The 23,486-nt window shown below is 41.4% G+C and overlaps 1 protein-coding gene across 4 annotated transcripts in view; it reads right to left on the bottom strand.

Moving 5' to 3' along the window:
* Nucleotides 1-23,486, bottom strand: part of LNX1 (ligand of numb-protein X 1) — a 234,837-nt gene that overhangs the window by 148,522 nt on the left and 62,829 nt on the right. For 3 of the 4 annotated variants that reach the window (XM_039542575.1, XM_039542576.1, XM_039542582.1), the window contains exon 2: nt 18,709-18,808. In XM_039542575.1, coding sequence (XP_039398509.1) covers nt 18,709-18,808 — 100 coding nt within the window. Of the gene's footprint in view, nt 1-18,708; nt 18,809-21,087; nt 21,106-23,486 lie in introns of those variants that run through there. The other variant, XM_039542577.1, reaches the window with a different exon arrangement.

Genomic DNA, 23,486 nt, shown 5'->3' with positions numbered 1-23,486 from the left:
TTTAAAAAACAGCCTAATGGAGCCTCAAGCTAGATGTATAATCTAAATAAAAAATACAGCAATAGGACCCCCCCAAAGTGCTACCATGGCTAAATGAGGCAGTTAGAGACAAAAAAATCCTTTAAAACTGGAAGTCAAATCCTAGTGAGGAATACTGTGTGCTGTTGTGGTACACCCATCTCAAAAAAGATGATGTATTAAAGTGGAAAAAGTACAGAGAAGGGCAAAAAAAAATGATTAGATGCATGGAACAGCTTGAGGAGAGATTAAAAAGACGGGAACTGTTCAGCTTGGAAAAGAGACAACTGAAGGGAGATATGATAGAGGTCATATTGGAAGTTAAATCCTACTGAAGAAAATAGAAAGGAGCGCACACTCTGGCAATTCAAGTGTAAAAATATAATTAGGCAGGTCAAAAAAGAATTTGAAGAGCAACTATCCAAAGACTAAAAAAGTAACAGCATTAAAAAAAAAAAAAACATGAGAAACAGGAAGCCTGCTAAAGAACCAGTGATACCACTGGATTAATATCGCCTCTTCCTCCTCGGAGTAAATTTCATATAACTCAACATTTTTATAACTCCATAAAATAAAGAGAACATTTCACAATTCACTGGACGATCGAGGTGCTAAAGGAACATTCAGGGAAGATAAGGCAATTGTGGAGAAACTAAATGAATTCTTTGCATCAGTCTTCACTGCAGAGGATCTGAGGGAGATTCCCACATCTGAGTCATTCTTTTTAGGTGACAAATCTGAAGAACTGTCTAAATTGAGGTGTCATTGGAGGAGGTTTTGGGATAAATTAAACAGTAAGTCACCAGGACCAGATGGTATTCACCAAAGAGTTCTGAAGGAACTCAAATATGAAGTCGCAGAACTACTAACTGTGGTATGTAACGTATCATTTAAATAATCTTCTGTACCAAATGACTGGAGGACAGCTAACGTGACACCATTTTTTAAAAAGGCTCCAGCGGCGATTCCAGCAATTACAGGCTGGTAAGCCTAACTTCAGCACTGGACAAACTGGCTGAAACCAAAGTAAAAACAGAATTATCAGACACAGAGGAACACGATTTGTTGGGGAAGAGTCAACATGGCTTTTGTAAAGAGAAATCATGCCTCACCAATCTATTAGAATTCTTTGAGGGTGTCAACATGCACATGGACAAGGGTGATCCAGTGGAAATAAGTTACCTAGATTTTCAGAAAGCCTTTGATGAAGTCCCTCACCAAAGGCTCTTAAGCAAAGTAAGCAGTCATGGGATAAGAGGGAGGGTTCTCTCATGGATCAGTAACTAGTTCAAAGATAGGAAACAAAAGGTTCGTCTACACTACCCGCTGGATCAGTGGGTAGCGATCGATCTATCAGGGATCGATTTATTGCGTGTAGTGTAGACATGATAAATCAATCCCCGATCGCTCTCCCGTCGACTGCTGAACTTCAGCAGTGCGAGAGGTGGAAGCAAAGTTAATGGGGGAGCTGTGGTTGTCGATCCAGCGCCATGAGGACGCGAAATTAGTAATTTTAATTCGATCTAAGATACGTCGACTTCATCTATGCTATTCTTGTAGCTGAGTTACGTATCTTAGATTGATCTCCCTACTCCCCCCACCCCAGTGTAGACCAGGCCAAAAGGTAGGAATAAATTATCAGTTTTCAAAATGGAGAGAGGTAAATAGTCGTGTCCCCCAAGGTCTGTACTGGGACCAGTGCTGTTCAACATATTCACTTTTTCCAGATCATTTATGAGGTGGCAAAATATGCAGACGATACTAAATTACTCACGATAATTAAGTCCAAAGCAGACTGTGAAGAGTTACAAAGGGATCTCAAAACTGAGTGACTGGGCAACAAAATTTCATTTATCAACACTGAATTTCATCTGCCAAGTAAAGTACATTGGAAAACAATCCCCAACTATACATATAAAATGATGGGGTCTAAATTAGCTGTTACCACTCGAGAAAGGGATCTTGGAGTCATTGTGGATAGTTTTCTGAAAACATCCACTCAATGTGCAGTGGCATCAAGAAAGCTAACAAAAATGTTAGGAACCATTAGGGAAGAGAGAGATAAGAAGACAGAAAATATTAGAATATAATATGTCTATATAAATCCACGGTATGCCCACATCTTGAATACTTTATGCAGATCTGGTAGCGTCATCTCAAAAAAGATATATTGTAATTGGAAAGGTACAGAGAAGGGCAACAAAAATGATTAGGGATATGGAACAGTTTTCATATGAGGAGAGATAAAGACGACTGACTTTTCAGCTTGGAAAAGAGATGACTAAGGGGAGATATGATAGAGGTCTATAAAACCTTGACTGGTGTGGAGAAAATGAATTAAAAAAATTATTTACTCCTTCACATAAGAACTAGGGCTCAACCAATGAAATTAATATCACAGGTTTAAAACAAACAAAAGGAAGTATTTCTTCACACAACACAACCAACCTGTGGAACTCTTTGCCAGGGGATGTTGTGGAGGTCAACATTATAACAGGGTTCAAAAAAAGAACTAGGTACGTTCGTGGAGTATTGGTCCATCAATGGCTATTAGCCATGAGGGGCAGGGATGCAACACCATGCTCCGAGTGTCCCTAGACTCTGTTTGCCAGGAGTGGACTACAGGGGATGGATCACTTGATGATTGCCTGTTCTATTCATTCCCTCTGAAGCACCTGGCATTGGCTACTGTCAGAAGACCGGATACTGGGCTAGATGGACCATTGGTCTGATCTAGTATGGCCTTTATGTTCTTATGGTCTATACAATCATGAATGGTGTGGAGAAAGTGAATAAAGAAGTCTTGTTTACCCCCGCACATAACACAAAAGAACCACAGTCACCTAATGAAATTAATAGGCAGCAGGTTTAAACAAACTTTTCACAAATTTCTTCACAAAATGCTCAGTCAACCTGTAGAACACATTGCCAGGGGATGTTGTGTAGGCTAAAAGTATAACTGGGTTCAAAAAAGAAAGAATTAGATACGTTCATGGAGGAGACTTTCACCAATGTCTATTAGCCAAGATGGTAAGGGACACAACCCCATGCTATCAGGGTTCCTAAGCCTCTGACTGCCAGAAGTTGGGATTGGATGACAGGGGTTGGATCACTTTGTAATTTCCCTCTGAAGCTCCTGCTACTGGCCACTGTTGGAAGACATTATACTGGGCTAGATACTAGTTTGACCCAGTGTGGCCATTTTTCCACCCACTCAACCCCCGGCTCCTGCCATAGTATGTAATATTTTAGCTTAGAAGTAACAGATCTACGCTAAAGAATCAAGGATAATTCAACTGATGCAAACCACCAAATTCTCTCTTAGACACAGTTTTTTATGTTTCAGTAAACAAGTTTTGGTTCAATTCTCCCGCTATCTTACTACTTCTGAGTCACATTCCAGTGATGGAGAAGTGGGTGTTTGCATGTGTGCCAACATGACCAAAATCCAACTGCTAAATTGTATAAACAACACTTATATTCCTTGCGCAGATCAGAATCTCTACTGCCAGAAATGAGACTTTTTTTAAATGAGAAAAATCTGAATTTTATGCTCCTTCCCCTCCCCCCCTTAAAAAGTGTCCCAGAAAACCTGCAGTCTAGACAGTTATGCATATAATCATGATTTATTATTTGTATTAACAGTAGCACCCTATTGTGCAAGGCACAGGGATGGGAACAGGAAATCTTATCCTCCTACATTTCAAGATGGGGAACTGACACACACAGAGATTAAGTGATTTGCCCAAAGTCAAACTGGAAATCTGCAGCAGATACAGGATTTGAAGCCTAATCATCTGATCCCTTATCCAGTGACTCAACCATTGTGGCCACAAGATCCTTCTGGCATCTGAGCACCATTTTCTATTCCTGATTACTATGTATAATGTATCCAATAACAGGTCTGTCTAACAGTGTATTGACCTACATATGTCTGCTAAGTGTTGACTGAGTAAATGAACAGGACTCCCTTTTTGGTACTGCACACTATGGACTATATTCCCTCCATGATGGGGAGCTGGGTAGGTAGGAAGAGAGATGGGACAGAATGCTCATCTTTTAAAAAGATGAGACATCTACTGTAAGTTACTACTGTATTGTGCTTGACTACGTAGCCTAACTGCACTCATCCTCTCACACAAAGATGCTGTCATATGGTTAATTATTCATTATTAAAAAACAGCAATAAACATTTTTTTAAAAATTCAGGAAATATTTATTATTTGTGCTCCTTGACCTACCATCAAAAGCACAAATGCAAAGCACAATTTGATACTGGAATCTGCAATCTGAGTATTTAAAAGTTTAAACTAATAAAACTGCATTGTTCTCACCTCTGCAGGAAGCTTATGCAGATGGTCCAAACGAGGCTACTTCCTGCTCATATTCAGTAATCTTTCACAAACACGCAAATGAAATAACAGTGTGATAGTCAACCAGTGAAAACAGGAGCGAAACTATTATTGAAGCAAAAGGATTATTCTAAAGCCTCAACTGGTAAATAAAGAACTTGTTTAATGAGTAAAGTAAATATTCTCCATAATAGCTTGGATATATGCAAGTTCCTTACTCCAAAGCAGCCTGTCAATTAATGCTACTGCAGATCTGACAGCCCTGAGCTATAGCACCTTTGTTAAGAGAAAACCTCAGGGTATACATGCAAATTAGAATTGCTGGTCACTGCTTATGACTGAGCCCAGACTGTAATTATTGGCAAAACAAAACAGCAACATTTACCCTTCCTTTGTACATAGGTGGTTCCTTGGACATTAGAAAGTGTTTTAATTGAATTGACTACTAGTGGTATCAGTTCAATGACATTTACAACATGACTGGTGAACTTCCAGCATACGTAATAAATGGGACTGATTAGTATTTCAGTGGTTAGATGAGCAACAGATGCCATTAGCGACAGAGCTAACCATTGTAGCTTTCCACAACCTTTCTAAAGGTCTTCTTCAGGGAGGAGACCACCTTTCTGACCGAGCAGAATTGTGTGTAGGTATCCGCTTTAAAATATTCAAGTTAGTCACTTTTTATTTAGGGCTTGAACTGTTAAATGAAATGTCAGGGTGGGGTGAGGACTTGAAATTTACCTTTGCAATAATTTTGGGGATAACATTTTTTTGATTGTTAAACTGAAATCTGAAATTACTAATACTCAGAGCTGAGACAAGAGTTAATTTTTTCAGTTATACTTTGACATTTGAAGAGAATTTTGATCAGGCATGATCATGTCCCATTTTATCTTTGCTTTTTGTGAAGATCTAAATGTTCAAGGTTACTATTACAAATATTGGTTAATGGCAAACTTATCTCAGATGCTCGAAAATTTATCAAAATGGATTTTGATTGCAAGCATCATTGTCAAATTCATGATTCACAATTAACATTAATCAATGCAGGATGCATTGCAAATTGCAAGATTAACAATCAAATATACAATTCAGTGACTGGGTTAGTTACTAAGGCAGTGATTTTCAGCCCGGGGCACCCTGGGGGACCACGAGCAGGTTTCAGTGGGGCTGCCAAGCAGGGCCAGTGTTAGACTCCCTGGGGCCCAGAGCAGAAAGCTGAAGCCCCACCGCATGGGGCTGAAGCCTGGGTCTCTGAGCCTGGCCACTCGGGGCTGAAGCCAAAGCCTGAGCAACTTAGCTTTCTGGGGGCGCCTGTGGTGGGCTGCCCCACGCAATTGCCCTGCTTGCTACCCACTAATGCCGGCCCAGGCTTTTATATGCAGAAAACTAGTTGTGGCACAGGTGGGCTGTGGAGTTTTTATAGCGGGGCTGGGATGTTCAGAAAGAAAAGGGTTGAGAACCCCTGACCTAAGTCATATGGTATTGTTTCTGTTCCTTGATTAGATGATTTGTGTAACTAATCAACACAGCATACCTTCCAGATTACTTATCTGTTTGTTGTAATCGGCAGACCGAGAATTATTTGCTGAAGAAAGATTAATGAATAAATATTGAGAATTTCAGTCTGTTTACTGACAATTCACAAAGAGAAAAACGAAAACTGAATATACAGAATTATTCATCTAGCTCTAATAATAAATCAGAATAATAAATCACAAACTATGCAAGTGTTTGTGGATGGCAGATTTTAAACTTATACAAGCAAATACTGTATTTTATATAGGATGAGCTGTTGCTTGACACAACAAGACCAAAACCCCTTGCCAGAGTTCTGGCACAGACGCAATTAAATGAACTAGACAAGAATCTGACAACTTTTGCAGTCAGAATTACACTTCTTAGGCCTTGTCTACACTCAGAATTTTTGCTGGCATAGTTAAAGTAAACCTAGATCATCCCTGATGGATGTTCATCTACCCTGTTCTTAAAAACCTCCAATAATGGGGATAATGAGTATATTCGCGGCCCATCACAACCAACTAACGCAGCTTGAATTTCAGATATGGTGTGTGTAACATTCACAAACTGTTCATGATCAATCACAGAGAGGGGGAAAAGCTCAGAGAGAAACAAAAATTCCATTAAGACATTCCTTATTCAGGAAAAGAAGATAAATTGAGAAAATTAGTAGATTTTAGTGAATAACTAGAAACAGCTATACATGATTATCAACAGTGGAACAAAACAGCTAAATTACTTCTGAAGGCCAGAGAGGTTTCAGGGATCAGAATCAGAAGCTTATTGTTCCTGGATCCCCAACCTGTGCTCAGACTCTGAGAATGGTCTATTCTTGTACACAGACTCCTAATTTTTCATAGACTTTTACTTAAAGTGAAGAAGGTGCTATTTTGTTAGTATATATATTGAGCAGTTCTCTGGGTGATTTATGCCAACATGTATTATACTCTACATGAGAAGTGACACTTTTGCTGTAAAACCCATAAGACTAATTGAAAGTAAAAAGAATGATCTTCCCTGAAAATCCTCTTACACAGGCTTTATTTTAAAATATCTTATTTTGGTTACTTATTTAAATGATTTAAAAAAACAAAACAAAATGATCTGCTGATCTGGAGGAGCTCAGCATAAGAAAAGAAAAGAAAAAAAAATCACCCATTTCAACTCCGTGCATCGATTACAAATAGATTCCTGTTAGCTTTTAAACCAGTTCCTTATTTGGACTGATTTTTAAAAGTGAGCTATTGAAATGTATAAAAGAAATCAATACAACTTAAAAATATCACCAAAAATATGGAAAGCCCTATATGAGACTTAAGTATTACTATTTATTATATAATATGCTGGTTTAAACACATGCTTAGCATATATGTATCTGTGAATTAATCCTCTTATCTCCAGATGGGGTAAATGAAACAGAAAGGCTTGTGGACATTTAAGTCATGTTACAGTTGAGAGTAGAGCCCTGGTCATTTGACTATTATCCTCGTGCTCAATCCACTGGATCTCTGCTACCCTTCTTAACAACTGGTGAATTTGAAGAACATACAAGGATAGTTTTCAAACACCTCCCCAACCCCAAACCCTTAACAATTAAAGGCTGTAGTCTAGTCAGCTCAGCGATGGAGGGATCACTGAACTGAACAACACAGAGTTGCAGCAAGTGGAGCAGTGACCAGACCAGTCAGATCTGTGTTGCCACCTATGTTGGCAGATCTTTGGAATGTCAGAGAGAACAGATACTATGTGGACTGCTGCTTTAAGACAGCTTGAGAGCTCGGAATGAAAAGTGGTCTCCATTTTTAGCCCTGTCTCCCCCAGCCTCACTATGTAGGTGGGAGAAGGAATGAGGGAGGAGTCAAGCTTTGACGAAAAAACAGATCACAATAATGTTAGTCTACAAGTCAAGAACAGGAAAAAACAACAGATCCACACACATACTGCAGCAACCATATCCCTGTAATGTGGGGTTATATGTTCTCCAGTGCCTTCTACAGAGGTTACATTAAAAAACAACAACAACAAAAAAAACCCTGTCTTGGAACGAGTTCATAGCCTGGCAGAGCTTAGGAGATTTTCTGTTGAGTGTGGGGTTCCTGTGTTTGCACTTTGCACTGACTGTAACAGAAGCTAGGCTGCTTCACCTTTTTGACCATACGTGTATGGATCTTTGATGTCCCAGGATAACCCAGTTACTCCTCCAGATCTTAAACAAGACACTTTTTGCTTTCATTACAAAATTACACAAATCAGAAATGACTTGTTCTGCAGCCATACTTAGTACTTACGCTATACATAGACCCTCTAGCACATGTTCCTCTTGCAGTAAGGAGCAAAAAGTCTCAGCTGGACAGTAAGACATTTAAGCGCAAGTCTGTGGAGTGTTGCTTCTGACCATAAATTATTTAAATTAAGATGTACAAAATTCCCCAGCCATGTAGTAGAATAATCATAGAATAGGAACATACGGGCATTTTTTTTTGGCCTCATCCTGTCTACGGGCTCGATACCGCCCTTGCTCCAGAGCTCCCAATGATGTCAATGGGAGTCATGTGCCGAGACCAAAGGTCTTACCTGGCTGAGTGCCGACAGCCCCACTTCACGGTTTGCTTACCTTGTTTTGAAGAACTACTTATAGCTTGTGTTTTTCTTTTCTTCTCCAATGAAGGGCAAGAGAGAGGAGGAACCTTACTTTGGGGTCCTGCAAGGTAGCCAAATCCTTTCAATGGCAGGGCTTGAACAGGGCTTCCATTAGGACCGGCCCGTTCAGCTCCTTAGTCAGTCATAAAGGTTGCTGTTGAGGGAAACCAAGATGATCCCTCCCCCTCTCTATGGGGACTCCAGGCCACATTTTTAAATATATTTAGGTACCTAAAATTGCCTTGGCACCTTAGGCTTTTGAAACCCTTCTCTCCAGCCCCATTCTCCTAATGCCTATCTGCATCTGAATATCTTTAACAATTTGGTCTTCAGTGTCAGTTCAGGGAGCAAGACAACGGGAATTGGAATCAAGCCAGTCTCCCCACAGGGCAATGCAGAGTACTTCCACTTGGCCTCTAGTGTGGCCCTTCATTTATTTTTGGATATCATTTTGTTAACATAGCTGGTTGGTATAAACTTACAAATTAGCGTTTACTAGTGAAGAGTTTTTACAAGTTGGCAGCCTCCTTTTTGTGGGTTCTAAGATCCTGCTACTGTCAGCACACTTTGGTTTTGGTTAAACAGAGTGGCTACTATAGTCAGTCATATGGGCTTTCCCACCTCAATAGAAAGGCATAAGTGTATCCTTTAGTAGTGGTGAGAGAGAGAGAGAGAGAAAATTCAGCTGACCAAGCACCACTGTACCATGCAGGTCATTCAAGAATCTCTGGTGCTTGGACCATGTATAAACAATCTCTTCTATACCCAGTGAGAATACCTGCAGCCAGAGAGACTCTAGGAGCTGCGCAGGTATAATTCTGGGGGCCAGAACAGCAGAAGGGGGAAGGGAGGAGGAAGACTGGTGCTGGACACAATTTCAAAAAGCACAAAAAGAAAAGTCAGCAAACCACCTTATAACCTGTGTTTTACTGCACATAAAGGTTTAAGTTAAGATTAAATTGCAGATGAAGTCCATAAGCAGATATTTAACTTAGTTTATAAATAAAACTCAACCACACAGGCAAATTAGTCAGAGAGAGAACTTTATACTGTGTTAGAATAATAGAATCATAGAAGATTAGGGTTGGAAGAGACCTCAGGTCATCTAGTCCAACCCCCTGATCAAAGCAGGGCCAACGCCAACTAAATCATCCCAGCCAGGGCTTTGTCAAGCCTGACCTTAAAAACCTCTAAGGATGGAGATTCCACCACCTCCCTAGGTAACTCAATTAAGTACTTCACTACCCTCCTAGTGAAATAGTTTTTCCTAATATCCAACCTAGACCTCCCCCACTGCAACTTGAATCCATTGCTCCTTTTTCTGTCATCTGCCACCAGTGAGAACAGCCGAGCTCCATCCTCTTTAGAACCCCCACTTCAGGTAGTTGAAGGCTGCTATCAAATTCCCCCTCAATTCTTCTCTTCTGCAAGCTAAATAAGCCCAGTTCCCTCAGTCTCTCCTCATAAGTCATGTGCCCCAGCCCCCTAATCATTTTTGTTGCCCTCCACTGGACTCCCTCTAATTTGTCCACATCCTTTCTGTACTGGGGGCCCCAAAACTGGATGAAATACCTCAGATGTGGCCTCACCACTGCTGAATAGAGGGAATAATCATTTACAACTATAATGTAATTTAATGTAACATGCTTGTAGGGGTAAAATACCAAAGAAACTCGCCACGGTAGCATTTAACTTGAAAAGGGGGAACTACACAAAAGTGAGGAAGCTAGTTAAATAGAAATTGAAAGGACCCATCATAAGAGTGAAATGCCTGAAAGCTGCATGGAAACTTAAAAAAAAAAAATCACTAGAAGCTCAAACTATATGCATAACCGAAACAACAAATAACAAAAGCAAGGAGGACCAAAAAACCACCACCATGGCTAAACAGAGTATAAGTGGCTAGAGGCAAAAAGGCATCCTTTAAAAATTGGAAGTCAAATCCTAGCGAGGAAAATAAAAAGGAGCATAAACTTTGGCAAGCCAAGTGTAAAAGTATAATAAGAGAGGTCAAAAACAATTTGAAGAGCATCTAGCAAAAGACTAAAAAAATTGCTATTAATTTTTGTAAGTACATCAGAAGCAGGAATGCTGCCAAACAATCTGTGGAGCCACTGTATAATCAAAGTGCTAAAGGAGTATTCAAGGAAGACAAAGACATTGCAGAGAAGCAAAATAAATTATTTGCATCAGTCTTTGTTACAGAGAATGTGAGGGAGATTCCCACAGCTAAGTTATTCTTTTTAGGTGACAAATCTGAGGAACTATTCCAGATGGAGGTGTCAATACAGGTGGTTAAGGAACAAATTGATAAATTAAACAGTAATAAGTCACCAGGACCAGATGGTATTCAGTGATGAATACTGAAGGAACTCAGATATGAAACTGCAGAACTCCTCACTATGGTATGTCATCTATTGCTTAAATCATCCTCTGTATAAGCTGAATGGAGGACACCTAATGTAACACTGATATTTTAAAAATACTCCAGAGGCAATCCCAGCAATTACAGGCCACTCAGTCTAACATCAGTACCAGGTAAATTGGTTGAAAGTACAGTAAAGTACAGAATGATCAGACACGTAAATAATCACAATACATTGGGGAAGAGTCAACATAGCTTTTGTAAAGGGAAATCATGCCTCACCAATCTATTAGAATTCTTTGAGAGTGTCAACAAATGTGGAGAAGGGTAAACCAGTGGATATAGTGCATTTCAATTTTCAGAAAGTTTTTGACAACGTCCCACACTGAAGGCTTTTAAGCAAAATAAGCAGTCATGGAATAAGAGAGGAGATCTTCTCATTGATAAGTAACTAGTTAAAAGATAGGAAACAAAGGGTAGGAATAAATGGTTGGTTTTCACAATGGAGAGGTAAATAATGGGGTTCCCTAAGGATGTGTACTGGGACTTCTGTTGTTCAACATATGGATAAATGAAAGTGAGGTAAACAGTGAAATGGCAAAGTTTGCAGATGGTACAAAATTATTCAAGATCATTACGTCCAAAGCTGAATGTAAAGAGTTACAAAGGGATCTCTCAAAACTGGGTCACTGAGCAACAAAATGGCAGATGAAATTCAATGTTGATAAGTGCAAAGTAATGCACATTGGAAAACATAATCCCAACTATACACACAAAATGATGGGGTCTAAATTATCTGTTACCACTCAAAAAGAGATCTTGGAATCTTTGTGGACAGTTCTCTGAAAGTGTCAGCTCAACTTCCAGCAGCATTCAAAACAGATAACAGAATATTAGAAACTATTAGGAAAACAGAACAGAAAATATAACGCTACTATAAAAATCCATGGTATGCCCACCTCTTGAATACCGTGAAGAGTTCTGGTCACCTCATCTCAATAAAGATGTTAGAATTGGAAAAAGTACAGAGAAGGGCAGCAAAAATGATTAGAGATATAGAACAGCTTCCATCTGAGGAGAGATTAAAAAGACTGGGATTGCACATCATAGAAAAGAGACTACTAAGGGTTGATGACAGAGGTTTATAAAATCATGAATGATGTGGGGAAAGTGAACAAGGAAGTGTAATTTACCACTTCCTATAACACAACAACTAGGAGTCAGCCAATGGAATTAATAGGCAGCTGATTTAAAAACAAACATGAAGAAGTACTTCTTCATACAATGCACAGTCAACACGTGGAACTCATTGCCAGGGGATGTTGTGAAGGCCAAAACTATAATTGGGTTCAAAAAAAGAACTGGACCTATCCTCCATGAATTTATCTATCATTGGCTATTAGCCAAGATGATCAGGGATGCAACCCCCTGCTCTTCATGTTCCTAAACCTCTGACTGCCAGAAACTGGGACTGGATGACAGGTGATGGATTATTTTGAAGTATCTGATATCAGGCATTGTTGGAAGACAGAATACTTGGCTAGATGGACCCCTGGTCTGACCCAGCACAGCCATTCTTATGTTCTTATGGATGTTCTGCCCATTTCTTGAAATTGGAGCGAAAGCCTGGGCAAGACAAGTTCTTCAAACAAACCACTGACTCCGGTTGCTAGGAGCAGGTGGGCCTAAAAGACAGCTCAGCTGGATGTGTTGGCAGGCAGTGACAACCTCCTGTAAATTGCAGCAGGATGGACTGTCAAGTTCTCTCACAGTGCATTATGAGCAGCTAAAGCTGGGGAAAGAACTAGGAAGCCTGGGATGAGATGGCTTGACTTGGGCTTGCATAGTGCAGTGTAGACGCGTAAGTGCGGGTGACAGCGACCCATGTTCAGAAACGCTAAACCTACTGTCAATATTCAGTGTGGATGCTCAAGCCCAGGCTTACAAACACCAGCCCTGTGGGCTTGAGTTCCAGAGACCCTGAGCTTACACTGCCATATATACATACCCTTAAACATAAAGGGCACTATATGTATTTGATACACATCAGTGCAGTTCCAATTAAACCAATGACACCATGCCAGTTTACATCAGCTAAGTTTCTGGGTCTTTTATGTTAAATGGCATAGCCGAGGATCCAGTCCCAAGGTTAGTGATACAACTTCAGTGATTTACAAGGCAAAAGCAAACAAACCACATTGGAGCTTAAAGATTAAATCCTCTTTCCACACAACTGATCCAATGTAATTCTTATTTCCCATGCAGACAATTAGAAGAGAACTGCAGAATACAGCATGACTCGAGAAATCCTTTATTAGAATTAAAAGCTATTAATGTCTAGGATAATATTCAAAATCTCTTCTGTAATTCCCTCTCTCTCTCTTTTCTATAAACATAGGAACAGTTAACCACTCAGGAAGGACTATTTGTGAATCTGGAAACTTGAAGAATTCCCTTATTTGAATCAATCCACATTATAAGCAAGTTTTTTTTATTATACTAAAGGATAAACATAATATACTGTGTGGAAAAATATGAAACAGATTTTTTCACTTTCAGTCAGTTGAGGACTTAAATAGCTCTTAAAAAGACTTTATGCAGCAACCAGACTGGTAGCATTGCACTGAACTAGCAAACAAGGGAAGATGCCTTCCTTATGGCTGGAATCTTTCTAAAATATTTCTCTAAAACTGTTTCACATTGTATGTAACCAATAAAAAGTAAAGAAAAACTAGCAATAAGAGATGAAAATTCTATACTCCTTATATAGATTTACTGTGCTGGCTATATGGTGATCATAAGTACTGTGGTGTACCTGACACCTTGAATGAGATTCATCAGAAGTTTCTTCTGCCCTGTGAATCAATGATTAGTCAATAAGGTTTTGTTCTATTGATGCAATCTCTCTGTCTTGTGTTTCATGGGACAACTGTTGTCTACTTTTCTATGGGGAGTGGAAGTCTTTCTGAAGCTAAAAGGTGAGTCTATCTTGAACATCCAGCTTTTAATATGGCTCAGGTCATTTTTTTTTTCTAATTTGTTTCTGGACCTTACTACCTTTCCCCAAACACAAATACCTTTTAGGAGAGAGACAGTTGCTCTAGCTTTCATAATCTACTCTTCCTTTCATATCACTTCCATACTCTGCCCTTCCTATGGTAAGTTTAAAATGCTGAATGCTTCCATTCCCCAGTAAAGGAAGAATAACCAACTCTAGTCTCAGAGCCAACAGTAAGCATATACTGAGTATGCACTTGCAGCTGCTCTACTCAACTTTCCTAAAAAATAATTACTTTTCCCCCCCAAGATCCAGCCCATCTCCTGCTCCATCTACTTTTAATTTGTTTGATTCATGCATAGTATTAACGGCTGGAGCAAGGACTCAGAGAGAATAGCTGCCCTGCAGTGGTCTAGGCTACTATGTTGCTTTCATATGTCAATGTCTATCTGCTTTATGAATGAGTGAGGGTTTAGGCAGGTTTTTATAGTTTTTTGGATGCTTAAGTAATTGGTAGTTTGTCCTGTACTAGGGGCCAATACAAAGAAATAAACTACTTGTCTTCTCTTATAGATAAGGCTGAAAGAAGTATTGGCACAGGCCCAGCTAGCAAAGTCCTCTAATTTGGAGACAGTCAGTTATAGCCGGGGGCGGGGGGGGCGGAAGAGACCAGGGGTCAGAGACCATATCTCCCAAGATTCCTGGATCCAGTAGGAAGAGAAGGAGATCATCCACATGGAGGGATAACACAATAGGATTCAACACAGACACTGTTGGGCCAGAAAGATATTTTTCAAGGTTATGTGTGAGGAAAAGCAGGAAGGACAAGCGCTCCAGCCTACAGAACTAGAGGAGGAAGATCTGGTGTCCCAAGAGGGAAGGTGCAGGTGCCTTATTTAGGGTGAAGTTTGTGGATGGAGCTTCAAAGAAATACATTCTGTGTCTGCTTGTTCACGCCTATGGTCCTGGCCTCAACTAAGGAAATCCTCCAGCCACTCAGTATTAAAAGTCTCTGTGTGGCTTATCAAGCACGTGACCCCTCAAAATCTAAGACTATCCTTCCCTGTTTGGTTTCCTTGAAGGACATTTTCATTATGGTTTATAGCAATAATAAATGTGGAGTATCTAGGTGGCAAATATCAGGGCATGGCTAGAGTAAAGAGCACAGGTAGAACAACAATATTGAAAAATTAAAAAAAAAAAAACAAAAAAAACACACCCAGGCAACCCCCCCCCCCCCAAAAAAAAAAATAAAAAATCCCCACATAAACCATTGCAGGATGTTCCAGCATTAGGTTAGGTCAAAATACCCCAGTACTCAGTTACCCATGAATCTTAAGTGTGGGATCCTAGCACACACAGAGAGGAAAGTGACTCATCTGGAAGAAATAAAGATATTTCTGAAAATATACTTTCAGTCTATGAAACAAATTATGATAAATACCATGAATGTCAGCTTTTGAGAATAATGAAGCTCTATGGGGATATGCTGAAATTATACTAATCATATATTTATAGTCATGTTTTGTAAATGGATTAATTGTGTCATATACTCGACATTTAATATATTTTGCTGTTACCTGTGCAGGTGTTCTATACTGAGGAGATAAAAAGCCACATCTGTATTCTGGACATAAATCAAATGCATCTTTACTAAGCACCTCACAGGCCTTCAGTGCCACTCCGTCCTCATTAAACTCAATGGGAGTCATTTATAAAAAACACTACATGCTGCTATGAAAATATACCCTCAGGGGCTTATGCTCCTCTAAAGTCCTGGTAAGAGTGATTCATACATACTCACTTTAGTGTTAATGCGGTAGGTTACACACACAAATCTTTACATGTCCATATGAGATTACTATATTGTACAGTTGTGACCATAGGCCAGGGGTTCTCACAACAAATTTGTTGGTGGGCTCTTGCTGGTTGCCACTATGACAATTTTTCCTAAAATACTTAACTGTAGGAAAAACAAAATATGAACATACACACATCCAAATCATAGTAATTTATTTATGTAAGGGCTTTTTTGCAGACTGAATAATAAAAATAATGTTCAGTTGTCTCTGTTCTTTACAAGACTTCAACAGGACAGAAACACAGATAAGGTGCTTTGCATGTTATTGTGTTCTTGTTTCTTTTGCTTTTTTGGTTGCCTTTTTGTTTTAGAACTTGGTAGCTAGTAAGTTTGCTTCTGTGAAAAATGATATTTGTACATTTGTTAATATCACTTTTCACAGCAGGCTTCTCAGCCCTGGCAAGCTGGGGGATAATTAAGCCTTGGGTGGGGAGGTGGATAGGGAGGCAGTGGGGGCCTGGGGTGATGGGTCAGGGGATGGAGTTTGCCAGGCCCTGCAGTTGGGGGGCCAGAGCCTGTGGCTGGAGCCTCCTGCTACACAGCTGGAGCCTGCTGCCTGCCACCCCAGGGCTGAAGCCAGAGCCCCACTGCCCCCGGGAAGGCAGGAAACTCACACCAGCTGTCTGCTCCTTCCGCATTTGTGCCTACAGATGGGGGCAGGGCCCAACCCATCTTGGTGGTCCCAGCAGAGGGGCCGCTGTTTTCCCCCCAGATCCCCAATCACTGCCCAGAAGGCTGTGGCCGCAAGAAAAGCCCCTGGTGGCTGCATGCGGCCACAGTGGCCGCATTTGAGAAACACTGCCCTAGGCATTCCTGTATTCATACCTGCACACTACTGCAATACTGTGTGCACAAAATATGCCTTGAGAGGTATTATGTGAGAGTTAATAACATGCTGGTTATTAATATCATTGTAAAATGCATGTGTTCACCTTATATGTGAAATTCCAAATTCCCTCTATATTGTATTATTAGACCATGCTGATGTAAGCAGGGTCTGAATGAACTCTCCCCTGACACCTAGTTCGGAAGAGGGAGACACTTTCAGGAGTAAACTGTATTTACATGAACACACTACTCTGTGTAGGTATCTAGCAGCAGAGCCGTAACAAGGAATTTTTGTGCCCAAGGCAAGGGCTGTCTCCAGGCTCTCCGGCAGCAGTCCCTGAGTCCCTCTCGGAATGAAGGACCCGCCGAATTGCTGCTGAAGAATGAAGTGGCGGTGGCAATTTGACTGCAGATCCTTCCCTCCAAGAGGGACTCAGGGACCCATCACCAAAGAAGTGGTGGTGGTAGAGCTGCTTCTGAAGCACCGCCGATCGTGGTAGAGCTGCGCCCCTCCACTTTGCGTGCCCGAGGCAAGTGCCTCATTCGCCTCGTCCTTGTTACGGCACTATCTAGCAGACAGGAGTTGTGTAGCTCCAAGTGATCAGCTGTGGCGGATATTGGGATTACAAATAACCCACTTCCTTCCCAGACAAACCAAGGGACGCACCCCACCCATGTACTCATTTGCCACACCGATACTGACTTGGACTCCTTATACATTCCATGGGTGGCATACCCGAGCCCACTTATCCACTGACACTTTAAAAACTCTTGCACTCCAATCCGGGTTTATGCCGGTCATGCAATATGTATGTATCCCTTCACCCTTGCAACCAATACCTGTAATCCCTCAGAACTCAAGCCTGATCCCAGATGTACAGTACCTTCCCTCTTAACTTGTGTCTATTTAATTTTAAACATTAATTAAATGCAGGGGTAGTGAAATGTTATCTTCATTGTATGACTAAAGGAGAGCAGAACTGTGCTGAGTTTGTCCTGACTGAAGGGTCACCCTCAGCTGAAAGGAATTTGTTAAGACAGGGGATCCAATGACAGACCTCTCTGAAAGTAAGAAGGGTGGGGACAGGTGTCTTAGGCTGTGGCTACACTTGCATTTCAAAGCGCTGCCGCGGCAGCGCTTTGAACCGCTAAGTGTAGTCAAAGCGCCAGCGCTGGGAGAAAACTCTCCCAGCGCTGTCCGTACTCCACCTCCCTGTGGGGAATAACGGACAGCGCTGGGAGCGCGGCTCCCAGCACTGGGGCTTTGACTACACTGGCGCTTTGTAGCGCCGCAATTTGCAGCGCTGCAGAGGGTGTGTTTTCACACCCTGCTGCAGCGCTGCAAATTTGTAAGTGTAGCCAAGCCCTCAGCCAGGAGTGTGGACTCTCCCTAAGGGTCCCCGATCTGGTTTAACCTGTTCCTCCCCACTGTTCAAAGATAGAACTAAAAGAGGCTTCATTAGGAGCCTTTTTGTTATGTTAAAGTGGTCAAATGAGAGCTGAAATCACTTGTGGTGGGGCAGTGTTTCTGCCCAGCCTGAAAAGAGCTGAAAATCACTAAGAGACTGATGTGCAGAGGTCACAGCAGAGAGGCAAGTGGCAGCTGAAGGTGACTGACGGTTGGCCGGCGAATGAGCACCTGGCAAGGCAATGAGCAGCTCGGAGGAAAGGAACTGTGGCTGACAGGATGGCCAGTCAGAGCAAGTGCTAAAATGGCAAAGCAAGCAAAGTGCCTTCTTCCCTGGGTGGGAGGTGAATTCACACAGATGCACCTCTAAACCCTGGGTCATCACTGATCAAGGACAACCACTGTAAGGAAATTTCAGTTCGCCATGTTGGTTTCCTTGAGTTGTACTTCACCCTCCATATTGTATTCCCTCTTCTTGTTCCCCCTTGTCTATAATCTGCCTAGCAACAGCACTTTGGCAGGAAGTATTGGTACCTTTTGTACATTTGGGCAGGAAAGGATGAAATGACCTAGAGAATCCTGCCTGGCAACTAACGGTGATAGAAGATTACAGCGCCTTGTGACAGCTGCTGTCCATCATAGAGGCAGCCCAGTGCCAAGATCTATACCTTGCTGAGACGACGTGGCAAGTTGAGAAGGAAGAAGATAGCTTACCTGATCCTGTCCTGAGTATCCCGGTGTTCATGTTTGTGGTTCCTGTTCTTTGATGTCCTGTGGTCCTGGTGGTGTCCTTAGTTCCAGTGTGTCCAGGATCCTGTGTAAACAACAAGAAGAATGGTGATGTGTTAACGCCTTTATTTTGTCTTACCCCCTCCCGGTGGTGTATGGTTTTGGGTTCTTGGCTTAAAGCCTGTTTGTATTGTTAACATCCAAGTGGTTTTCCTGTTTCCTCATTGGGTATAGTAGTTGTTGGTCCTTTAATAAACTGTTTTTATTTTGTACCTGATCCTGCCTCTTTGGTTCTTGGGAATAAATCATTAACTGAGGATAGATGCGGCAGGGGGACGGGTTTGCAGTGTGGGAGTTTGGGCTTAATTAGGGTTTCCAGTTCCCTTAGTAGTTACCACCACTGTGAGTGGGGTATGGTGAGGGAGTAGAGAGGGGCACAGAAAAGGAACTGTTGGTTGTAGAACTCAGGAACATGAGGCAGAAGACACTGCCCCACGCACTCTGGGGTGGGTGTCCTGCTCATAGTATCCTTTCAGTCCCAACCAGGATTCATAATCATAAAACTAAGGTCACTCTGCAAGGAGCATCCAAGATGGGCAAAACCATGGTGAGACTTGTGGGCTGCTAATAAGCTTTTCGGGTCAGAGCTCTGAACCAAAACTGCACGGCCAGGAGCAGGGGCAGCTCCAGGCACCAGCACGCCAAGCGCGTGCCTAGGGCGGCAAGCCACGGGGGGCGCTCTGCCGGTCGCCGTGAGGGCGGCAGGCAGGTTGCCTTCAGCGGCATGCCTGCGGAGGGTCTGCTGGTCCCGCGGCTTTGGCGGACCTCCCGTAGGCTTGCCGCCCAATCTGCGGGACCGGAGACCTCCTGCAGGCAAGCCACCAAAGGCAGCCTGCCTGCTGTGCTTGGGGCAGCAAAATACCTAGAGCCGCCCCTGGCCAGAAGACACCCAGGGTTACAAGGCAGATGTTGACTGAACCCCTTACTGGCCTGAGTGACCCCAAACTGTGACAGTATTGCTATCCTGAGAACACACACTTCAGTACAGATGGACAAATTCTGATATTACAAGTGGGCAGATGATATGTCTGGCATGGGGCAGGAGATAATGGGAAAAACCCACAAGGGTCTTGATTTGACTATATGCTTCAGGCTAGAATATCTTGTGAAACTAGTCATTAAGAGAAGATTTTGAGCTAAAATGTTTAAAAGTGTGTTTTGGAACTATTCTGTGTACGTTGCTGATCTTGGAACAGATCAGTTTCAGAATTACACTGCACTTTTAAAGCTGCCATCTGATAATTAAAACAATACACTTCTAAACATTCATTTTGGATGATGCTGTCAGCACAGTTGATGGATAGGATTTATTTAGTGAATAAAGATAGGACGTTTTCCTAATAATTAACATGCACTGATTTGAGTGTCCAAACAGTTTTCTTTACTAACATGATTAAATGTACCTAACCCTCCCCCTCAAAAAAATAAAAAAATCAAAGGTTGCTGCCCGGTTTACTGAATCACTTCCAGATTTCTGACTGTTTGATACTGTAAACGCCATGCTGATGTTCCATGGAAGGTTTACTGTTTGGTTCATTTAAACTCAGCCAATGCTCTTTCTAACAGCTTGTGAAGAAAAGAAACCATTCATGCCCTAGTTAAAAGGCATCAAGGAACATGCCAGATTTTTAATCAGAAAATTCTTTTCAAATTGCATGCTGAATTACAAAAAGAAAATATAGTCTTTAGGAGAGTTTAAAGTAAATACAATCTATACTCTCTCCAAGGGGATTTTCTTATCCAAACAACACTAGTACACTTCAGTTGTATAAACTTATGCTTGATCAGAATATTTTCATAATAATAGAAGCACATAATCTCACTGAAAAGGCAAACAAAACACACTGGTACATGCTTTTACAATATAAAACTGATATTTAAGGTAAAGTATATGTAGACCACAGGGCCTTGTATCCTCTCACACAATACTTCCAAGAAATACAATAGTGAACATCTGGTGACATTGCCTCATTAGGGTCTCAGATAAACAATTTCCAGTGATCCCAAAATGGGGAAAATGTAACAGTGCGTTGGAGAAGTTGAACTGCCTTCTATTTTATATAGATTCTTATACGGCCCTCATCACCATAGTATGTAAGCAGCTTCCCGTAGTGCATTAGTGATGTGGACTGACATCTGTCACATGTGGTTTATTTTTTCCTCTCATCCTCTTCCCAGAGGGAGAATTGTGTGTGCTTGGTATGGTTTGTTGGGGGGTTTTTTGTTTTGATTTTTTTAAAATATGTATGTTGCTCTGTTTCCCCATTAGAGGAGGCAGTTGAAAATTGCGCGCCTTGCACTTACAGAGCAGAAGGTGGTGAGGTTTGTGGTAGTCCTTCATTCCTGTGAAATTTCATTCCACAGTCTTAAACTGGCCCCTGAGAAAGCTCTGTCTCAGACAAGATTTATTCTTATTGTAGAGAGCTCCACTGGGCCAGTGGAATGTAGCTGTCATACCAGGCAGTCACACAGAGTAATCCGGATAGCTTCGTAAACTAGACTTAATAAACAAAATACAGTATATTTAAATACCACCAAATGCAAGGATATCCATCTAGGAACAAGGAAAGCAGGCTTGAACTAGAGAATAGGGAGCTTATTCTGGAAAGCAGTGACTCTGAAAAGGATTTAGGGGTCACAGTGGACAAGCGATAGAACATGATGATGAGTTCCCAGTGCTATGTCATGGCAAAAAAGGCTAATGAGATCCTTGGATGTATAAACAGGAGTAGCAGCAATCGGGAGGTGATTTTACCCCTGTATATGGGATTGGTGAGATTGTTACTGGAATATTGCACAGAGTTCTGGGGTACACATTCTAAAGAGGGCGTTTCTAAATTAGAGAGTATGCAGAAAAGAGCTACAAAAACTCTGAGGGAATGGAGAAAATACCTTATCCTGAGATACTTCAAGAGATCAGTTTGTTGAGTATACCAAAAAGAAAATTGAGAGGTGACTTGGTTATAATGTACAAGTACTTTTTCAGGGATATAACACTGGGTACGAATGGGCTCTTTAATCTAGTGGAGAAAGGCATAACAGGAACCAGTGGCTGGAAGCTGAGGCCAGACAAATTCAAATAAGAAATAAGGCACACATTTTTAATCATGCAGGTCAGGTGATTAACCATAGGAATGAACTACTAAGAGAAAGTGGTGGATTCTCAAATCAAGACTGGATGTCTTTCTGGAAGATATGCTTTAGCCAATACAAGTTATTGGGCTCAGTACAGTACAGGGATAACTGAGTGAAATTTAATAGCCTGTCATATACAGGTGGTCAGACTACATGATCTAATAGTCCCTTCTGGCCTTAAACTCTATGAATCATCTACCAGCATGGAACAGAGATGGTAGAAAGCATTAATTGCAGATGCTGCTATGCGAGAGATCATTGCCACCAGGAATCCAGGAGCACTCCTAAACAATAGACTGAACTGACCAACTAAGGGTGTGTACCTTCAAGCAAAGGAGACCGCACCATGGCTGCAGTCTTCAAAGTGTTTCCATCTGTCCCAACAGCATAACCACTGCTGCCTTACTTGGGTTCAGTGTCAATCATCTGTTCTTCATATAATAATCTATGGTGAATCAATCTAAGTAGCCAAGCAAAGTATTTAGACTGACATTTAAGAGGATAGTTATTCCTAGTAAAATAATACATGGCACATCTTTAGCACTTTACAAGTAACTAAGCTGCACAACACTCTTGTAACATAGGTAAGGGATATATGATAGCGACTTCACCCACAACCAAAATAAAGCCACATCTGTGGTGGACTGTATCAGCTGTTCAGCCATGCATAACAGCACTACACTGCAGTTTAGTGAATGAAATGAAGAATATGATCATAGCCACTTGATATTGTAGGAGGAATTTAGGTAGGCAGAATGTAATAATTACCTGAGCTGGAATTAATAGGATACAGGGGTTAACACCCAATACTCTTATAAGTAGTATTTGGAAGACTGCATGGGTTCAAGACCTGCGTTTTATATCTCATCATCCAGACTGCAGCTCTAGCAGCACAGTGTCCCACTCAAGTGGTGCAGGGTACAGTTTCAGTACTGACTCAGAGAGAAGAACACCAGCTTTGGAATCACTGTCACCTCCTCATGCAGTACCTGTGTTCTCTGTGAAGTTCTCCAATGCAAGCCTGATCTTGCTTAGCTTGTGGATGTTTACTGGGGTTACAGCACATGGCATTAGAGTTGCAACTAGAACACTTTCCTTTAGATTTGCATTCATTTCTCCTATTGAACACGATGGGCCTGATTCTGTCACTCATTCCTCATGCTATGCAGTCCCTTATGTGCAATCCCACTGAAATCCATGCAATTATTTGCCAAGAAAGGTACTACCAAATATAAGTAAGAGTGGTGGAACCTTCGTCCTCTCTCCCCGTCATGATAAGAATGACTGTAGTTAAGTTTGTTTGCACTGTTGTTATAGCCTTGTTGGTCCCAGGATACAAGAGAGAGAAGGTGGGTGAGGTAATTTCTTCTATTGGACCAATTTCTGTTGGTGACAGAGACAAGCTTTTGTGCTAACACAAAACTGTTAAGAGAACCCATTATTCTTACAAGAGCGCTGTATAAGCTCAAAAGCTTGTCTGTCACCAACAGAAGTTGGCCTAATAAAAAAATGTTACTTCACACACCTTGACTCGGTGATTACATTTGTCCGGCAGGAAATGATAACTG

This window comes from Mauremys reevesii, linkage group 5 (genome assembly GCF_016161935.1).
Source record: "Mauremys reevesii isolate NIE-2019 linkage group 5, ASM1616193v1, whole genome shotgun sequence".
In the NCBI taxonomy this organism is placed as follows: domain Eukaryota; kingdom Metazoa; phylum Chordata; order Testudines; family Geoemydidae; genus Mauremys; species Mauremys reevesii.
This window is presented reverse-complemented; position numbering and strand designations above follow the sequence as displayed.